At 42.4% G+C, this 19,651-nt stretch overlaps 1 protein-coding gene across 1 annotated transcript; it reads left to right on the top strand.

Moving 5' to 3' along the window:
- Positions 1-321: 321 nt before the first annotated feature.
- Positions 322-19,645, top strand: LOC114911863 (butyrophilin subfamily 1 member A1-like; the record flags this gene model as incomplete). The annotated part of the gene is made up of 6 exons (XM_029256083.1): positions 322-664; positions 1,310-1,591; positions 1,924-2,049; positions 3,536-3,556; positions 12,328-12,686; positions 19,411-19,645. Coding segments are annotated over 6 exons (1,329 nt in total), but the record flags the coding sequence as incomplete, so codon positions are not given.
- Positions 19,646-19,651: the final 6 nt, after the last annotated feature.

Here is a 19,651-nt window from a genome sequence, read left to right as displayed (position 1 = left end):
TTTTTGTACTAGTATATTGAGTCCTTCAGTTAATCAAGTGATTTCTTAAACTGATTTACTTAATCTATTGTCAGATCCTGTATGTAAAATCATTTTACATTGATGGTGTGTATATACTCTCCTAACTGGCGATTTCTATATACCTGTTTCTTCCAGTGATGAACATCAGTTGGTCTGAGTGTCTCCGTTTCATCCCCCTTCTTCTCCAACTCACCACTGTCTCCACACTGGGTACTTATTTCTCTGAGAAAAGAATTTCAGTCATACTGTGCTTCATACTGAATAAATTCTCAGTGTGTGTTGTTCTTCACAGAGAGGTTTGAGGTTCTTGGTCCAGCTGATCCTGTAGTTGCTGTACCTGGTGAAGATGTTGTTCTGCCCTGTTACCTCAAACCCAACATCAGTGCTATGGATCTGAGCGTCGAGTGGTTCAGAGTTCAGACCAAAAACCCTCTTGTACATCTTTACCGGGATCATGAGGACAGAAATGAGAATCAGATCCCATCCTACAGGGGAAGGACATCACTGTTCTCTGAGGAACTGAATAATGGAAACACTTCATTGAAAGTGAAAAATGTTAGACTTTCTGACAGTGGAGAGTATAAATGCTTCGTCCAGTCTGCAGAATGGTATGATGATTATTCCATTAATGTTCAAATTAAAGGTAAGAATTTTGTTATTTTTTTTATTGATGAAACTAATGCTTCACTTAAGGGGGGCGCGGTGGCGCAGTGGGTTGGACCATGGTCCTGCTCTCCGGTGGGTCTGGGGTTCAAATCCCGCTTGGGGTGCCTTGCGACGGACTGGCGTCCCGTCCTGGGTGTGTCCCCTCCCCCTCCGGCCTTACGCCCTGTGTTGCCGGGTAGGCTCCGGTTCCCCGCGACCCTGTATGGGACAAGCGGTTCTGAAAATGTGTGTGTGTGTGTGTGTGTGTGTAATGTTTCATTTAAGAGGTGTCATAAAGATTTCTCCATTAATGTATTTCTAAAGATAAAAGCTGTTTTACGAAATTTCAATCAATTTTCAGTACATTTTAATTATATTTTTTCTTTTAGTCACACTATTTCTATATTCAGGGGGGCGCGGTGGTGCAGTGGGTTGGGCTGCAGTCCTGCTCTCTGGTGGGTCTGGGGTTCGAGTCCTGCTTCGGGTGCCTTGCGGCAGACTGGCGTCCCGTCCTGGGTGTGTCCCCCTCCCCCTCTGGCCTTATGCCCTGTGTTGCCGGGTCGGCTCTGGTTCCCTGTGACCCTGTATGGGACAAGCGGTTCTGAAAGTGTGTGTGTGTGTGTGTGTATTTCTATATTTCTAGCTATTGGAACCCAACCAGTGATCTCCAATGAGGGATACAAAGAAGGAGGGATCAGTCTGGTGTGTGAATCTAAAGGCTGGTACCCTCAGCCTCAAGTGGTCTGGATGGACAGTGAAGGACACAATCTCCCTGCTGAACACACAGAGACACACAGAGACAGTATGGACCTCTTCATTGTGAGACGACGTGTTATTGTACAGGAGACAGAGACCAACAGGTTCACCTGTCAAGTTCTACAAAGGGACTTAAAGGAAATGAAAGAGACAATGACTGAAATCCCTGGTGAGTTACACATATTTAGTATAAACAGCTCAATGGAGACACCTAGTGTAACATATGTTTAAATCACTGTGAATAATGAACAGGTTAGAAATGTCATATGTTTTTGTATCGTCCTGATTTGTGTCTTGATCCATCTGTATGAAAGTGTTTCCACACTGATGATAGTTTTGTAAAGGCAGAAATTGAGGTGCTTATTTACTAGTTTCTTCTGGTTAAATTAAACATTAGGACTGCAGGTTCTGTGCTCATTAAATTGGCTATTTTATTTTTTAATTAGTGAAAGATGTAAATCTGTAATTCTTATGTAAAATTAATTATTTGTTGTATTCCAGGTGAGATGTTCCATCATGCCCATCCCTGGAAGGTGACCTTTGCTGTCATCTTCAGTCTGTCTGCTGTTGGTATTATTGGAGGCACAATTTTGATTCACCGTTTTGTAAAACTGCGGAAAAAGAGAGGTATTTTAGCAAATTACTGTTCACATTTATGGTTTTGTTCACGTTAAAGGAAAAGTTATAAAACATAGTTGAAAAGCAGTATTATGTGAAAGTGATTTTATATCATAGCCCACAGCAGGTATTATATGGTATGAGTTTTATTCACTACACACACACACACACATTTTCAGAACCGCTTGTCCCATACGGGGTCACGGGGAACCGGAGCCTACCCGGTAACACAGGGCGTAAGGCCGGAGGGGGAGGGGACACACCCAGGACGGGACGCCAGTCCGTCGCAAGGCACCCCAAGCGGGATTTGAACCCCAGACCCACCGAAGAGGAGGACTGCGGTCCAACCCACTGCGCCACCGCACCCCCAGGCGTTTTATTCACTAGTTAGAGTCAATTCTTTTATTTTTCATATATTTATTATTAGCAACTATAACATTCAAGATCTTGTCCAAGAAATATTTAAACATTTTTCCAACCATGAATTCAAAGCTCAGATTGAATAAAAAATTCAGTGTTTAAAATGTAGTTGCACAGTAACTGGTTGCTGAATTTCACTTTTTAAGGTATTTACAATTTTCACTTGTAGTTTAAATAACTGATCACTTGCCACCACAGCGGAAGGATGACGTAATACGATAAAATGTTAAAAGTCACATGCAAATATTTATATGCAGTTTGTGACTGTAATCTTTCATGACATAATTTCATTTATTTCTCTTCACCCTGAATAATTACAATATTTACTCTTACATCTACAGCTCAGCTCAAAGAACGGTATGGTAAGTAATACAGTATGAAAACGATGTATGAAATGTTGGAAAAATTGCATATTTAAGTCATATATAAAAAAGGAAAATTAAGAACAATTTACAAACAAACACACACACATTTTCAGAACTGCCTGTCCCATACGGGGTCGCAGGGGAACCGGAGCCTTCCTGGTAACACAGGGCGTAAGGGGAGGGGACACACCCAGGACAGGACGCCAGTCTGTCACAAGGCACCCCAAGCGGGACTCGAACCCCAGGCCCACCGGAGAGCAGGACTGCGGTCCAACCCACCACACCCCCTTACAAACAACCAATTGAGACATTTAACATTCCCTATAACACTTACTGTGATTTTTACACTTCTGTCTGTTGAACCAGTTCACAGTAATTATTGTGGTCCTTTGCCAAAAAAGATTGGACACCCCTGGTTTATGTGTGGTATTTTAGATTATCTCATTACATCATTTAATTCATCTCTGTTTTCACTGAGGGTTGAACCACAGTCCTGCTCTCCGGTGGGTCTGGGGTTCGAGTCCCGCTTGGGGTGCCTTGTGATGGACTGGCGTCCTGTCCTGGGTGTGTCCCCTCCCCCTCCGGCCTTACGCCCTGTGTTGCCGGGTTGGCTCCGGTTCCCCGTGACCCCGTATGGGACAGGCAGTTCTGAAAATGTGTGTGTGTGTGTTTTCACTGACTAATTACAATTTTTACTCTTCTTTCCACAGGTGTACTCATGGAACAGCATGGTAAGTAATACAATTGTATGAAAGTGATCTATAAAAATGTTGCAATATCACTTCTTTAAGACAAATATGGAACAAAAAACTATTTCGCTAACTTCTTGTTCACTGATAAAACAATTTCTGTCATTTGTGTGAATGAGTGCAACGTATGAAAAATGTTACAGGATGTCAATGACTGACAGAATTACAGTGTATAACATGGTACCACAGTCACATGACCTGTAGAAATGACCAAGTTGAAGTCAGTGTTGGACGCAGGTTAATTCAGCAACAGTTTCCTTCTATGTTCGGATTTTCGCATTTGCAAAAAAAACAAATTTATCGATTTTCTCTCAAGGTATTTTTATATTCTGTGTAATATTTTCTGCATCACTGAGGATCGCTTTTCCATAGTGGGAATCTAAAGATTTTACAGCTTGTAAAGTGATTTTGATAATTAAATCCAGTCGCTGAGCAAGTAACTGCAGTATTTCCACTGCTGGATCATAAACTGTTTCTTCCTACTGGTCTGAAAGATCAATAATAACATCTTAAAACAAGAACTGCACATAAAACATTCAACAACGACTTTGACTGAATGACATATTTTCTTGCAATAATATTTTGCTGTAAATTTCAGAAAACTAGCAAATTGGGTATTTGCTTAAGTCAACATCTGTATGGTGAGAACATCTGTATGAAGGTTCAACAGGAATTTCCTTCTGAAATCAACTATTACAGACTGTTACAGAAAATATTTACTTCTTCAGTTCCGTTTTATTACCGTTTATTCCTTTTTGCAGTTCCATGAGAGAGCTCTGTTTCATTGCTTTTTCAGATGACTGTCTAAATAGGCTTCTGAGTTGGTATGACAGGTTTTTTGACGATGAACCAATAAAGGAATCAAGCTACAGAATTGTTGTTTAGTAAAATTCAGCAGAAATTTGTCACCATAGCAAGAGCTTGAAGTTTTTAACTGCAGCTTATTATTAGATTTAAGTTGAGGGTTATTGTTTTGGGAGGGGTGCGGTGGCGCAGTGGGTTGGACCTCAGTCCTGCTCTCTGGTGGGTCTGGGGTTTGAGTCCTGCTTAGGGTGCCTTGTGATGGACTGGTGTCCTGTCCTGGGTGTGTCCTCTCCCCCTCTGGCCTTATGCCCGGTGTTACTGGGTAGGCTCTGGTTCCCTGTGACCCTGTATGGGAAAGTGTGTGTGTGTGTGTGTGTGTGTGTGTGTGTGTGTGTGTGTGTGTGTGTGTGTGTGTGTGTGTGTGTGTGTTATTGTTTTGGGGCCATGGTGGCACAGTGGGTTGGAGTGGGTTCTGCTCTCTGGCAGGTCTGGGGTTTGAGTCCTGCTTGGGGTGCCTTGTGATGGACTGGTGTCCTGTCCTGGGTGTGTCCTCTCCCCCTCCATCCTTGTGCCCTTTGTTGCAGGGTTAGGCTCCAGCTCCCCGTGACCCTGTATGGGACAAGCGGTTCAGAAAGTGTGTGTGTGTGTGTCCCCTCCCTCTCCAGCCTTATGCCCTGCGTTGCCGGGTTAGGCTCGGACTCCCTGTGACCCTGAATGGGACAAGTGGTTCAGGCAATGTGTGTGTATTACTGTCATGTTGTTATACACAGATGTACATCTGACACAATAATTTTACTTGCACAGTTTCAGGCATAATAAATGTAGAAAAACACTTTAGACGTTTTACATTCACTGTGTCACTTACTATGATTTTTACACCTGTGTCTCTCCAACCAGTTCACAGTAATGATTGTGCCCTTTGTTCCCAAATTCAAGTGAAGTCAAGCTTTATTGTCATTCCACTACATGTGTGGACATACAGGGGGAGGACCACGGTGCCGTGTAAATAAGCATAAATATAAACATACAACACTAGACATAAGGACAGCTTTTAGACCTACATAGCTAATTTATTAAATCGGTAATCTAAAATTAGGGCAAATATACATATACTATAAACAGTTAACTATACAATACAAGTAATTACATAATAACTGTGCAGTAGAGGTATTTAAGAAGGAATAGTGCAATATGATTTGTAGTGCATTCACAAGTAAACATTTCTGTTATCTTATTAAGTCCTTGTAACATTGGGGGTTTTATAAGAAAGTGTCTGGTGCATATAGAGAAAATAAAAAACAGTTGGTTTGCATATGGAAAGGAAAAGAGTGTGTTTCCACAGGAGGTATCCACCAGTTTACATGTGGTGCGTGTGATGTGGTGGGTTGGGGCGGGAAGAGTGGATCCTGGTTTCAGGAGCTAAGGTTGTGGATGAGGTTTCAGAGGGTGGCAAGGTGATTGCAACTGAGGGCTCTCACAGCCTGGGGGAAAAAGCTGTTGAGCAGTCTGGCAGAGCGGGCTCTGATGCTCCGATACCGTCTTCCTGATGGCAAGAGCTGGAAGAGACTGTGAGAGGGATGAGTGGGGTCTTTCACGATACTGGTGGCCTTTCTGGAGCATCGTGCAAGGAAAATGTCCAGAATGGAGGGGAGAGGGGCACCGATGATCTTTGCAGCTGTGTTCACTGTCCGCTGTAGGGTCTTGCGGTCTGCTGCACTGCAGTTCCCGTACCAGACAGTGATGCAGCTGGTTAGCACACTCTCAATTGTTCCCCTATAGAATGTGGTGAGGATTGGAGGAGGGAGACTTGCTCTTTTAAGTCGGCGCAGGAAGCGGAGCCGCTGTTGCGCCTTCTTGGAGAGTGATGTAGCGTTGGTGGTCCAGGTGAGGTCTTCTGTAATGTGCACTCCCAGGAATTTAGTGCTGCTGACTCTCTCCACAGTCGAGCTGTCGATGGTCAGTAGGGGGTGGTCAACAGAGTTCTTCCTGAAGTCCATCACAACCTCCTTTGTCTTCCTCACATTGAGGGACAGGTTGTTTGCACCACACCATTCAACTAGTTGTACCACTTCCTCTCTGTAGGGTGTTTCATCATTGTTGCTGATGAGACCTACCACCGTTGTGTCATCAGCAAACTTGATGATGTGGTTGGAGCTGAACTTGGCAGTGCAGTCGTGGGTCAGCAGCGTAAAGAGCAGCGGGCTGAGCACACAGCCTTGTGGGGCACCTGTGCTCAGTGTGGTAGTGCTGGAGGTGTTGCGGCCGACACGGACTGACTGAGGTCTTCCGGTTAGAAAGTCCAGGATCCAATTACAGAGGGAGGCATTTAGACCCAGCAGGTTTAGTTTGCTGATGAGCTGTTGTGGGATTATTGTGTTGAATGCTGAGTTGAAGTCGATGAACAGCAATCTAACATAAGAGTCTTTGTTTTCCAAATGGGTAAGAGCCAGGTGGAGAGTGGAGGAGATGGCATCGTCCGTAGAGCGGTTTGGACGGTATGCAAATTGGAGCGGGTCAAGTGTGTTGGGGAGGTTGGATTTGATATGGTGCATGACTAACCTCTCAAAGCACTTCTTCATTATTGGGGTCAGTGCTATGGGACGATAGTCATTCAGGCAGGACACAGGTGACTTCTTTGGTACTGGGATGATGGTGGTGGACTTGAGACATGTGGGGACAACTGCTTGGCTTAATGAGATGTTAAAGATGCCTGTTAAGACATCTGTCAGCTGTTCAGCACAGTCCCTCAGTACTCGGCCTGGTATGTTGTCAGGACCTGCAGCCTTGCGTGGGTTAACCCTAGATAGGGTCTTCCTTACATCGACTGGAGACAGATAGAGCACCTGGTCATTGGGAGGTGTGGGTAGTTTGTGTGCAGACTTGTTATTCTGCATTTCAAACCGTGCATAGAACTCATTAAGTGCATCTGGGAGGGATGTGTCGTCATCGCAGGCCTGTGGCAGGGGCTTGTAGTCTGTGATGGTCTGAATAGCTTGCCACAGACTCCGTGTGTCCTTGCTGTCACTGAAGTGATTATTGATTTTTAGTGCATATAACCGTTTTGCTTTCTTGATGCCACGGGACAGGTTAGCTCTTGCTGTTCTGAGGACTGCTTTGTCTCCCGATCTGAATGCGTCATCACGGGTCTTTAGCAGCCCACGGACCTCTGCTGTCATCCATGGCTTCTGGTTGGCACGTGTGGTGATGGTCTTGGTGACTGTCACATCATCAATGCACTTTTTGATGTAAGCAGTCACTGTTTCAGTGTATTCTTGCAGGTCTGTGTGGTCATGATAGGTGGCTGCCTCTTTAAACATGTTCCAGTCTGTGTCCTGGAAGCAGTCCTGTAGTGCTGAGGTAGCATCGTCTGGCCATACTGTGATCTGCTTTTGGACTGGTTTGGCAAGTTTGAGAAGTGGTTTGTATGCTGGAATTAGCATAACAGAGATGTGGTCTGAGTACCACATCTCTGTTATGCTAAATTCCAAATCCAAATTGATTGGATGTCCCTGGTTTATGTATTTTAGAAGATTCCAGAAATGTGTGTTTTAGGTGAACTGCTAACTATAAACTGACCTTAGTTCTTAATGTCATTTGTGTGCTCATCACATGCAAGTTGTAAAAATGTGGTTTTTATCAGAGGCCAATGAACACCAGCTGTGTTCCATACAGTGTTTGAGCACAAAGTACAGCAGTCACTATTTCTATGTGGGAATGAACAAGTGTGGACCTGATCCTGGAGAATAATCTTGGTCTTATGACGCGGTTTCTTTCTCATGATCCAGTTTGCTGAAATTCCCCTGTACTCACTCACACACACACACACACATTGTCTGAAACCACCTGTTTCAAGTGGGGTCATGGTGAGCTAGAGCCTAACCCGACAGCACAGGGCATAAGGCTGGAGGGGGAGAGGACACACCCGTCCTCCTGTCATACTGTATTATATAAATCATAATGATATATAAACAGTTAACATGCATTAATGCTACAGTTCTGTGTTGTGCTTTTAGGTTTTTTTTCTCTAATATCACACAGTTTTTAAGTGTGAAAGTGTTTATGTTCAAACTCTTTTTTATACATCAGTTCAAAAGTGTCTTTCAGTGTTAGAGACACTACATTAAAGTCATCTTGGACAAAGATATCGGCTAAATATGGAATGATTTATACCACTGTAGTGTCTCAAAATATGAATTTGTTGTATAGAATGACACAGAAATATAAATATACTGAGACAGTAATAGAAAATATTTGGTTTTGAGAAAAACTGCTCAAGGGGCAGCACGGTGGCGTAGTGGGCTTGACTGAGTCCTGCTCTCCAGTAGGTGTGGGGTTTGAGTCCCACTTGGGGTGCCTTGTGATGGATTGGCATCTCGTCCTAGGTGCATCCCTCCCCCTCCATCCTTACACCCTGTGTTGCTGGGTTAGGCTCCAGCTCCCCGTGACCCTGCATGGGACAAGTGGTTTCAGATAATGTGTGTGTGTAAAACTGTTCAGTTTATATTTATGATGCAACAGGGTTCATTAACATATATATCACGGTAAATTATATTGCTGGCATGAACAAAACACAGTTAGAAGCAATTTTTATACAATGAAAAATCTGATATATTAAAATCTTTTGCTCCCAGTGTTTCAGACATGGTTAAAGTGGAAGAAGATATTATGATAACATGTAAAAGCTCACATACATATTTATATGCAGTGTGTGACTGTACTGTTTCGTGACACTAACTTCATTGCATAATTTCATTCATCTTAGTTCTCACTGATTAATTACAATATTTACTTTTACATCTACAGGTGAGCTCCAAGAGCAGCACGGTAGGTAATACAGCTGTATAAAAGTGATGACTGGAAATGTTTCAATTTCACATCTTTCAGATATATATCAAAAATAATTTTCTGTCTTGTTCACTGATAAAACTGTTTGCATTAATTGTGTGAATGAATACGTTTTATGAAAAAATGTTTCTGGATATTAATGACTGACAGAATTACAGTGTATAACATGGTACCGCAGCCAGATGACCTGTAGAAATGACCATGTTGAAGTCAATGTTGGACGCAGGTTAATTAAGCAGCACTTTCCTTCTTTGTCAGGATTTCACTTCTGAAAAAAAAAGTTTATTGATTTCATCTTTTTTTCTCTCATTTATTCATTGCATAATTTTATCAATCTCAGTTCTAACTGACTAATTACAATACTTACTCTTACATCTACAGGTGAGCTCAAAAAACAGCATGGGAAGTAATGCAGTTGTATGAAAGTGATGTATGAAAATGTTGAAATATCACCATTATATTGTGTCAAAACATGAACCTACTCTATAGCATGACAGAAAAATACAAATATGCCACTAAAGTAAATGCACATAAATGGCAAAAAGGAGGGAACAGAATAAGAGGCTCATTTATTTACTAGAAAGAGAATGAAAGAGAGTCAGCAGATCCACTGAACTACATCTGTTTTTTTTTAAAATCTGTCTTTTATTCACATTGATGTTCTTCTATCTACAGAACTCATCACCAGACAACTGAGTAAGTAAGAGGACTTGTGTTTCTGTTTGTGCCTTTGTGTGTGTGTGTTTATGCAAATATGAAAGTATAACAGCAAAACACACCTTTCAAAAGCAAAACTGTCTGGGTACAGAAACAATGTGAGAAAAAAAACATATCAGAAATATGGGAAAAAGATGAAAAATCATTTTGAATTGACAAATAATTTTTTGAAAAATAATAGATTCTTTTTAATTTGGGTTGGAGATGAGGAAGGAGCTTCTCTGAGTCATAATGTGAAGAAAATATTGTGCTTAGAATAAAACAGTTCAGTTACTCTCAACACAACAGCTGAATAACAAAGATCACTGTAAGGGTAAATGGTTCATGATTATATATTTCATCAGTCCATAAAATAGGCATAATGTCTCTGTTAAAAATGGATAAGTAAAAATACCACTAATGGTATTCTGTTTGCTAAGTAAAACAAGGTAAACAGTACATGTAGTTTGAGAGAAATGTATCATTACCTCCTGTACAGCTGTAGTTACTGTTAGTAGAACAGAGATGGTACTACTGTACCTGCAGAAACTGAAGGGCATCACATACTGTATTTTCCTGTGTTTGTACTTTAACAAAAGAAGGAGCCACAAAACAGTCCATAATTTAACAGTTTATGGAGTCCATCCTGAGTGGAGTGACTGTGAGAGGTTTGTTTCTGTCACAATCAGAGTCCAATAACTATACACTGTACCTGTAAGTGAAACTGATTTTGTATTTTTTATACTTCATTTTAGTGTCTTTTTAAAAAAAATCAGTTTTTAAAAAGTTGTATAAAATTAATAATTTCAGTGGTCTAATATAATTTTTTTATCTGTATGTTCCATGTCCAGCTATAGAAAACATGTCCGTGAGAGCTGGTAAGTAGAGTGGAGCTGAATTGATCCCACAGAACTGAGTTTGATTCTTCTTATACTGTATGAGACTCTGTCCTGTAAAAATGGACACGAAAGACACTGAGACAAGTCCAGACTGACTGCAGTATCTGCTGTGCCACTAATTCCATGTGTCTCATTCTTATTTCTCTCTCTACAGAACTTCTGAAGGCACAAAGATACGCAGGTGAGTTTCTTCTGCTTCTTCTCCCCATTGCAGCTCTTCTCTGTAGGAGACACAATAATGACTGATTGGCTGCATTGAATCTGGACTCTCATTTGTCACATGATTGACTGACAGACACAGGATATGAGCACATTTATTGACCTTCCTTTCCACAAAACATCTCATCAGTGATGAGAACAAGTGACTGTTTCTCACAAGAGTTCAGTTCAATCCACACTGAACTCCTGGTGAGAAGGAGATGTTACAGCTACGAGTGAAAGACAAACAGAAACGGAACTCAGTCTTTATGTATCCGGTGCTGTTGGTCCTTCTGCTCTCATTGTTTCCTTCTCAACATTATAAATCCAAATGAAATCAAATGCACTAAAAAGTCCATAAATATAAAAATATTCTAGAAGGTTCCTTTAGCAAACACACACTTCACCACAGAGAGATTTTCCACAGAAAAGTTTCAGTGTTTTCCACAAACTGATCTTCCCTTCTTACTGTGAGCAAAAGAAAAAATATATTTTAAGGACACAAAGTCATAAATGTGACTCTACAACCTTTACATCTTGGACCAGTTTATTTATACAGAGTTTGAAAGAGAAACAGGTGTGTTGAGAGCAGGTTGGTGTGACCAGAGCAGATTATATAATTATCATAATAATCATTTTTTACTTAATTTTTTACTTAATTTAACTAATTTTATTGTGTTCATTAATATTAAGTCAAAACAACTTTTAAAAGATAAATGCTCTTACACTATTTTCTCAAAGGTAACATTACAATTTCTTACAAAACATCCAAAACACCTTTTACTTGAGTTAATACACACACACATTTTCAGAACCGCTTGTCCCATACGGGGTCACGGGGAACCGGAGCCCAACCCGGCAACTCAGGGCGTAAGGCTGGAGGGGGAGGGGACACACCCAGGACGGGACGCCAGTCCGTCGCAAGGCACCCCAAGCAGGACTCGAACCCCAGAACCACTGGAGAGCAGGACCTGGTCCAACCCACTGCACCACCGCACCCCCCTACTGAGTTAATATTAATACCTAAAAATTCTATTCAAATTAATACCTAAAATAAATATAATGCGTAAAAATTCACTCATTCTCGCTAACTGCTTGTTCTGATCGCTGTCTCACACACACACACACCACTCTGCTGCCATAATAATATAACGTTTCCATCCATCCATTTTCTAAACCGCTCAGTCCTTCAAGGGTTGCGGTGGCAACAAGAGAGCAATATCATGTTCAGATATCATATAACGTTTAAAAGTGTTATTTTTTTGTCACATTTCGAAATGTAATAATTGACCACCTCTCTGTCCTCCACAGTTGATGTGACTCTGGACCCTGATACAGCACATCCTGAACTCATCCTGTCTGAGGACAGGAAACGAGTGAGACGTGGAGTCATATGGCAGCGTCTCCCTGACAACCCAGAGAGGTTTAAATGGTGGCCGTGTGTCCTGGGAAAAGAGGGTTTTTCTTCAGGGAGACGTTACTGGGAGGTGCAGGTTGGGGACAAGACTGACTGGACTTTAGGAGTTGTCAGAGAGTCTATCAACAGGAAGGGGTGTTTTCCACTGAATCCTAGTGGTGGTCTCTGGGCTCTCAGTCTGTGGAATGGTAATGAGTACTTGGCTTTCACTGACCCCCCTGTGTCCCTCCACCTGAGTGTGAAGCCCCAGAAGGTGGGGGTTTATGTGGACTATGAGGAGGGTCAGGTGTCCTTTTACAGAATGGAGATAACAGACAAGTCTCTTATCTACACTTTCACTGGATATAAATTCACTGAGAAACTCTATCCGTACTTCTGCCCAGGCTTCCGGAAGTCAGACCCACTGACCATATCTCCTGTGAGTCACACAGAGTGAAGAAACTGATTTTAGCTTTCAATGTCAAGGTCATGGTGCTATATTCTGATTTAACTTCCCATCTCACCCTCATTTAGGGTTTGTAATTTCTCCACCTAAACACATCTTTTGTACATTGTGATGCTTTTGAATAAATATTGTTTAACAGCAATTATGTGGTTTAAAGTTCAATCATGTGGAAGTAAACAGAATCATGTCAGTCATGCAAAATTTAATAATTTCCAAACTGATATCAACATTAAAATTCATCAGTCTCTTCAATATATTTACATTTATTAATTTATCAGACACTTTTCTCCAAAGCGACGTTCATCTCATAGAAAATGTGTCCATTACATTAACAGAGAGACATAAAATGATAAATGCAGACACTTACTCTGCTGCATTACTCTGTGTGTCCGAATATCAAGGATTCCTGATCACCTTTGTGGTGATCAGTTGTTGTTTCTGTTATTACCTATAGAGGGCAGATGTGTTCGGTAGGTACAGGAAGGATACCTAGGTAGCAAGGAAGCGGATTTAGGAGGAATACGTAAAAAGCACATGGTTGTGAAAACCCAGCGTGAACATTAAACGAGGCTACGTGCCAGTTAACAATATCATTCTCAGTGTGTTTATTGAGTAAACACAACATGGTACCAGGAGTGCTCTGAGCAGATGACAGTCGCGAGGATTACGATGGATGCTGTTAAACCGCCTGAGTCCTTGAAACTAACCGGGAACGTCGACAGCAGCTGGCGGGCGTTCAAGCAGCAATTCTCGCTGTATATGCAAGCGGTTGGGCTGGATAACAAGCCGGATGCGCGAAAGATTGAGTTGCTTCTGACGGTGGCTGGACCTCAGGCACTAGACGTGTACAACACCTTCACATTCGCAAGACCTGGGGATGGAGAGGTTTTTGAGGAAGTCGTCAGGAAATTTGACGAGCACTGCTCGCCCAAGAAAAATGAGACGTACGAGAGGTATGTGTTCCGCTCGCGTGTTCAGTTTCAAGGAGAAAGCTTCGACTCTTTCTTAACTGACCTGAAGCTAAAAGCGAGAACGTGCAACTTTGGTGTTTTGACTGATTCGCTGATTAGGGATCAAATTGTCTTTGGCATTCACGAGAAGAAAGTGAGGGAAAGACTGCTTAGCGAAGTGGAGCTAACGTTGGATGATGCTGTCAAGATTTGTCATGCGAGTGAACTTGCTTTGCTGCATTCGAAAACTTTCGGTGACAAAGTGAGCGCTGCTGTTCCTGACAGTCCAGTAGTCGGCGCTGTCGCTCCACAAATGAAAAAGCGAAGTGCACGATCCACGCCGAGGACAGGCACTGAGGCATTCAGTTGTAAAAGATGTGGTTCGGTGCATCAACCCCGGCGATGCCCGGCTTATGGGAAGCAATGTGCAAAATGCAAAGGTATGAACCACTTTGCCAAACAATGTTTCTCAAAGAAGAATAAGTCGGAGTCAACAATAAATGTGCATGCTGTGGAAGAGACGGAATTGTCAGAGACTTTCTTTGTGGGGATGATCAACGGTGATACAGAAAGTGTTCGGCGCTGCAATGAGACTGAAGAAGAAAATGTCTCAAATGTGGACGGTGTGTCTGGGGATAAATGGATTGTGTCATTAGAAATAAATGGATCCATTGTCTCACTGAAACTTGATACTGGAGCCAAGGCCAATCTGATAAGCACAAGTGACATAAGGGAGATGAAAATTAGACCTCATATTCGGAAAAGTCCAGTGTCGCTTAAAGCTTACAATGGGCAGGACATAAAGACTCAAGGTGTGTGTAGACTCAAAGTGCGTGTAAAGAGCAAAATTCATCGCCTTGTCTTTGTTGTAGTCCCAGATGATCATCACTCCCTGCTTGGTGACAAAGCCTGTGAGGAGTTAGGATTCGTCAGACGAGTGTATTGCATCAATAGTCATGATGTAGCATTGGCACAACAGGAAACTCCAAATGATATTGTCTGCAAATTTGAGGATGTTTTCAAGGGGCTGAGAGCTCTCCCATTTACTTACAAAATTCAGCTTAGAGAAGATGCTCAGCCTGTGATACATGCTCCAAGAAGAGTTTCAGCACCACTAAAAGATAAACTAAAAAAGGAGCTTGACAGGATGACAGCTCTGGGAGTTATAAAGAAAGTGGAGGAACCCACAGACTGGGTGAACTCCATGGTTTGTGTGAAGAAGCAGAATGGTGATTTGAGGATATGCATGGATCCTCGAGATTTAAATGCGAATATAAAAAGAGAGCATTACCAGATTCCAAAGCATGAGGAGATTACCAGTGAGATGGCTGGTGCTAAATATTTCAGCAAACTTGATGCTTCTCAAGGGTTCTGGCAATTAAAACTTCACGAGGACAGCACCAAATACTGCACATTCAACTCACCATTTGGACGTTATTCCTTCCTACGACTCCCCTTTGGCATAATATCAGCATCTGAAATCTTTCATCGTGCCATGGAGCACATCATAGAAGGGCTTAGTGGAGTTCGTGCATATGTTGATGACATAGTGGTATGGGGATCGTCATTACAGGAGCACAACGAGAGGCTTCTGAAGCTACTTCTCAGAATTAGGGAATATGGACTGCGGCTCAACAAAGCCAAGTGTCAGTTTGGTGTAACTGAAATTACCTTTCTGGGCGACAAGTTGTCAGGGCATGGTGTAGGGCCTGATAGAAGTAAAATACAGGCAATCCTTGACATGCCGAGTCCAGTGGATAAGAAAGGTGTGCTGCGGATCATGGGGATGGTGAACTTTGTTGGTAAATTCATTCCAAATCTCTCCACGAAAACAGCTAGACTCAGGGAACTGCTGAGTCACAAAAACGAGTTTCGATGGACAAGCAAGCATGAGGAAGAATGGAATATCCTCAAGTCAACGTTGACAACGGCACCAGTTCTTGTATACTTTGATGCGTCCAAGAAGATCAAAATCTCCACAGATGCATCAAAATATGGGCTAGGCGCAGTCTTGTTCCAAGAAGAGGCTCACGGCTGGAAACCAGTAGCTTATGCCTCCAGAACAATGTCGCAATCTGAAAGCCGATATGCTCAGATAGAGAAAGAGTGCTTGGGACTTGTGTTTGGATTTGAGAGATTTCATGATTACGTATATGGTTTACCATCATTCACTGCTGAAACAGATCACAAGCCTTTAATAGCAATCATTCGAAAGAATCTGAATGAGATGTCTCCACGCATTCAGCGTCTAATGATGAGACTGCAGCGTTATGACTTTGAACTAGTGTACACTCCAGGGAAGTACATTGTCTTAGCTGATGAATTGTCTCGCGCACCATCAGCATGCGAATCGCATGAAGTGAGCTCTACTGAAGTTGATGTGGACATGCATGTGAATCTTGTTGTGGAAAGCCTTCCAGTGTCTGATCAGAAGTCCAAGCAAATAGCTGAAGAGACGAGAAAAGATCCAGTTCTGCAGACGGTGATTACAAATTTGAACAATGGATGGGTCAAGAGTTCCTGTCCACAGTTCTACAATGTTCGAGCCGAGCTCAGTGTAGCAAATGGTCTTCTGTTGAGACAAAACAGAATTGTAATTCCACAGGTCCTGAGAAAGGAAATGCTTTGCAGGATACATGAAGGACATCTTGGAATAGAGAAATGCAAGAGAAGATCAAGGGATGCAATATATTGGCCTGGAATGAATGCTGACATTGAGAAAATGGTCAGTACGTGTGAAATTTGTCTCAAGCATCAGAACAAGCAGGCAAGAGAGCCCTTGATCACAGTGGACTTACCTAAGTATCCATGGCAAAAGGTAGGTACTGATCTGTTCCATTTCAATGGGAAGGACTACCTTTTGGTAGTGGACTATTTTTCTAGTTACCCTGAGATAGCACTGTTGTCCAATTCTTCAAGTGCATGTGTGATACAGCACATGAAATCCGTTTTCGCCAGGCATGGCATTCCGACTGTGGTAATGAGTGACAATGGTCCTTGTTACAGTTCAAGTGAGTTTCAGGACTTTGCTGCTCACTATGATTTCCAGCATGTGACTTCAAGTCCTCAGTTTCCTCAGTCCAATGGGAAGGCGGAGAAAGGAGTGCACATTGTGAAGCAATTGCTCAAGAAGGCGTCAGAGAGCAAATCAGATCCATATTTAGCTCTTCTGAGTTATCGCGCATCGCCTCTGGAACATGGTGCATCTCCTGCAGAACTCTTGATGGGTCGCAAAATCAGGACAACATTTCCTTACAGAGGTGACATAAAGCAAGATGTAATAAAGGACATCGCAATGAAACAAAAAGCTCTACAAAAGAGACAGAAGACAAACTACGACAAAAATACCAAAAGACTGGAACCGTTATCAGAGCATGACGTTGTCAGGTTTGGGGATTCAAACCACTGGGACAGGAAAGCTGTTGTACTGGAAGAAGTGAATCCGAGATCATACGTGGTTAGAGCAGAAAATGGACAGGTCTTCAGGAGAAATCGTAGGAGTCTTCTCAAGACACAAGAAACAAGCCAACCATTGGATGATCTTCAGAGAGAAGAGGTTCAAGCCTCATCACAGGATCAAGTGCCTTTGAGTACACAAGCTTCCTCGTCCGTAGCATCTGACAATGATCACTCTGCCGGGACGAGTGATTCTCCGGTACTAAGAAGATCACTGCGAACCATAAAGAAACCCGACAGACTTAATTTGTAGATGCCTATTTTCTGTGGCATTTGTGCATATAGAGTATGTATAATTTTGAAATTTTATGGTTTCTGTAATATTTGGCTATCTGTTGTAATATAGCATCTATTATGTTTTAGTTCTGTTTATTAAGGTTTCTACTTTCAAAGGAAAGGGGATGTGGTGATCAGTTGTTGTTTCTGTTATTACCTATAGAGGGCAGATGTGTTCGGTAGGTACAGGAAGGATACCTAGGTAGCAAGGAAGCGGATTTAGGAGGAATACGTAAAAAGCACATGGTTGTGAAAACCCAGCGTGAACATTAAAACGAGGCTACGTGCCAGTTAACAATATCATTCTCAGTGTGTTTATTGAGTAAACACAACAACCTTCCTAATAATTTACAGAATTCCACAATACAGTAATATCATATTGGATATGCAGTCAGTAAAACTAATGCAAATTACCATAATTCAAAGAAAAATGTTCCACTTACTTTTATTATGTTTGCTGTGGGAGACGGACAAAAAAAACGCAACAAAATGCAGTCGCTGTGCCGGGAGACAGTTCCACTCCCGGCCACACGGTGGCGCCAAATAGCACAGACTGTTAGGGGAGATGAAAGTTTGGATTTTTTTTCGTTTGTAAAATCCGCCGAAGAAGAAACAGCAAGCTGACATCGCGTTGTGTGTGTTTATTAGCCTTTCATTGAACAAGTGATTCCTTGCTGGGTGGAACTGAAGAATTAACTCTTTCCGATAGACTTCCAACCACCCTTCAGATCTCTGTTCCATCGTGCGTCTCACAGATTTGTCATGTGACCCCCTGAAGCCTCCTTAAAGTGAAACACTCCTCCAGTGGCGTCACATCCGTTCCGTGGTTTCCACCAATGATATACATAGACAGGTCCAACACAAGTAAAACGTCTGTACCGCAACAGTAACGTCATCCGCCATATTGGAAAAATGAGTCAGTCGTTTAACGAATGTGACAAGACTTTGGTTGCACTGAAACTCTAAATCTTCTATCCTGGGCAGTTCTCAACAGATTTCCAAGAAGTATAGATTACTTTTAAGCTAAATATGTTTTATGAGTTGATCAAATCAGCCATGTAATATCAATTCAAAAAAACCAGAACAACACCAGGAAATTTACTGATGTATATATGCATTTATTTATTGAGCAGACACTTTCATCCAAAGAAATGTCCAATGAACACTATGTAGTGTTATCAGTACACACACCTTTTTCACCAAGGTGACTTACACTGCTAGATACATTGCTTTCAATGGATCACTCATCCATACATCAGGGGAACACACTGTCTGTGTGACACACACACTACAGGTGAACCTGAACAGCATGTCTTTGGACTGTAGGAGGAAACCAGAGCACCCGGAGGAAACCTACGCAGACATGGGAGAAACATGCAAACTCCGCACAGACCAAGCGGCAATCGAACCCACATCCTCTCGCACCACCCAGCAACTGTGAGACAGCAGTGCTACTCACTGTGTCACCAGGCTGCCCAGTATCATATACACTATTGGTACCAAGACGCTGGGTTATTGTATAGCCTGCAGTCAGTACTGAAATAAAAATTTTGCAATGTCAACTTCCCTCTCTGTGTCTCATTAAACATGATTAAGTTTAAGTTATATTTTCTATGAGGGGAGTGTGGTGGCACAGCGGGTTTGGCAGCGTCCTGCTCTCTGGTGGGTCTGGGGTTCCAGTCCTGCTTAGGGTATCTTGTGACAAACTCTTGTCCTGGGTGTGTCCCCTCCCTCTCCAGCCTTGTGCCCTGTGTTGGGGGTTCTGGGCTCTCAGTCTGTAGAGTGGGAATGAGTATGAGACTCTCACTGACCCCCCTGTGTCCCTCCACCTGAGCGTGAAACCCCAGAAGGTGGGGGTGTATGTGGACTATGAGGAGGGTCAGGTGTCCTTTTACAGTGTGGAGGACAAGTCTCATATCTACACTTTCACTGGATATAAATTCAGTGAGAAACTCTTTCCATTCCTCAGCTCAGGCTTCTCGTACCACAGTGAGAACTCAGCCCCACTGATCATATCTCCTGTCATTTACACAGACTGGAGGAACTGATTTTAGTTTTTAATGTCCAGGTCATGATACCATATTCTGATTT

Source organism: Scleropages formosus, chromosome 11 (assembly GCF_900964775.1).
Source record: "Scleropages formosus chromosome 11, fSclFor1.1, whole genome shotgun sequence".
NCBI classification, from domain to species: domain Eukaryota; kingdom Metazoa; phylum Chordata; class Actinopteri; order Osteoglossiformes; family Osteoglossidae; genus Scleropages; species Scleropages formosus.
This window is presented reverse-complemented; position numbering and strand designations above follow the sequence as displayed.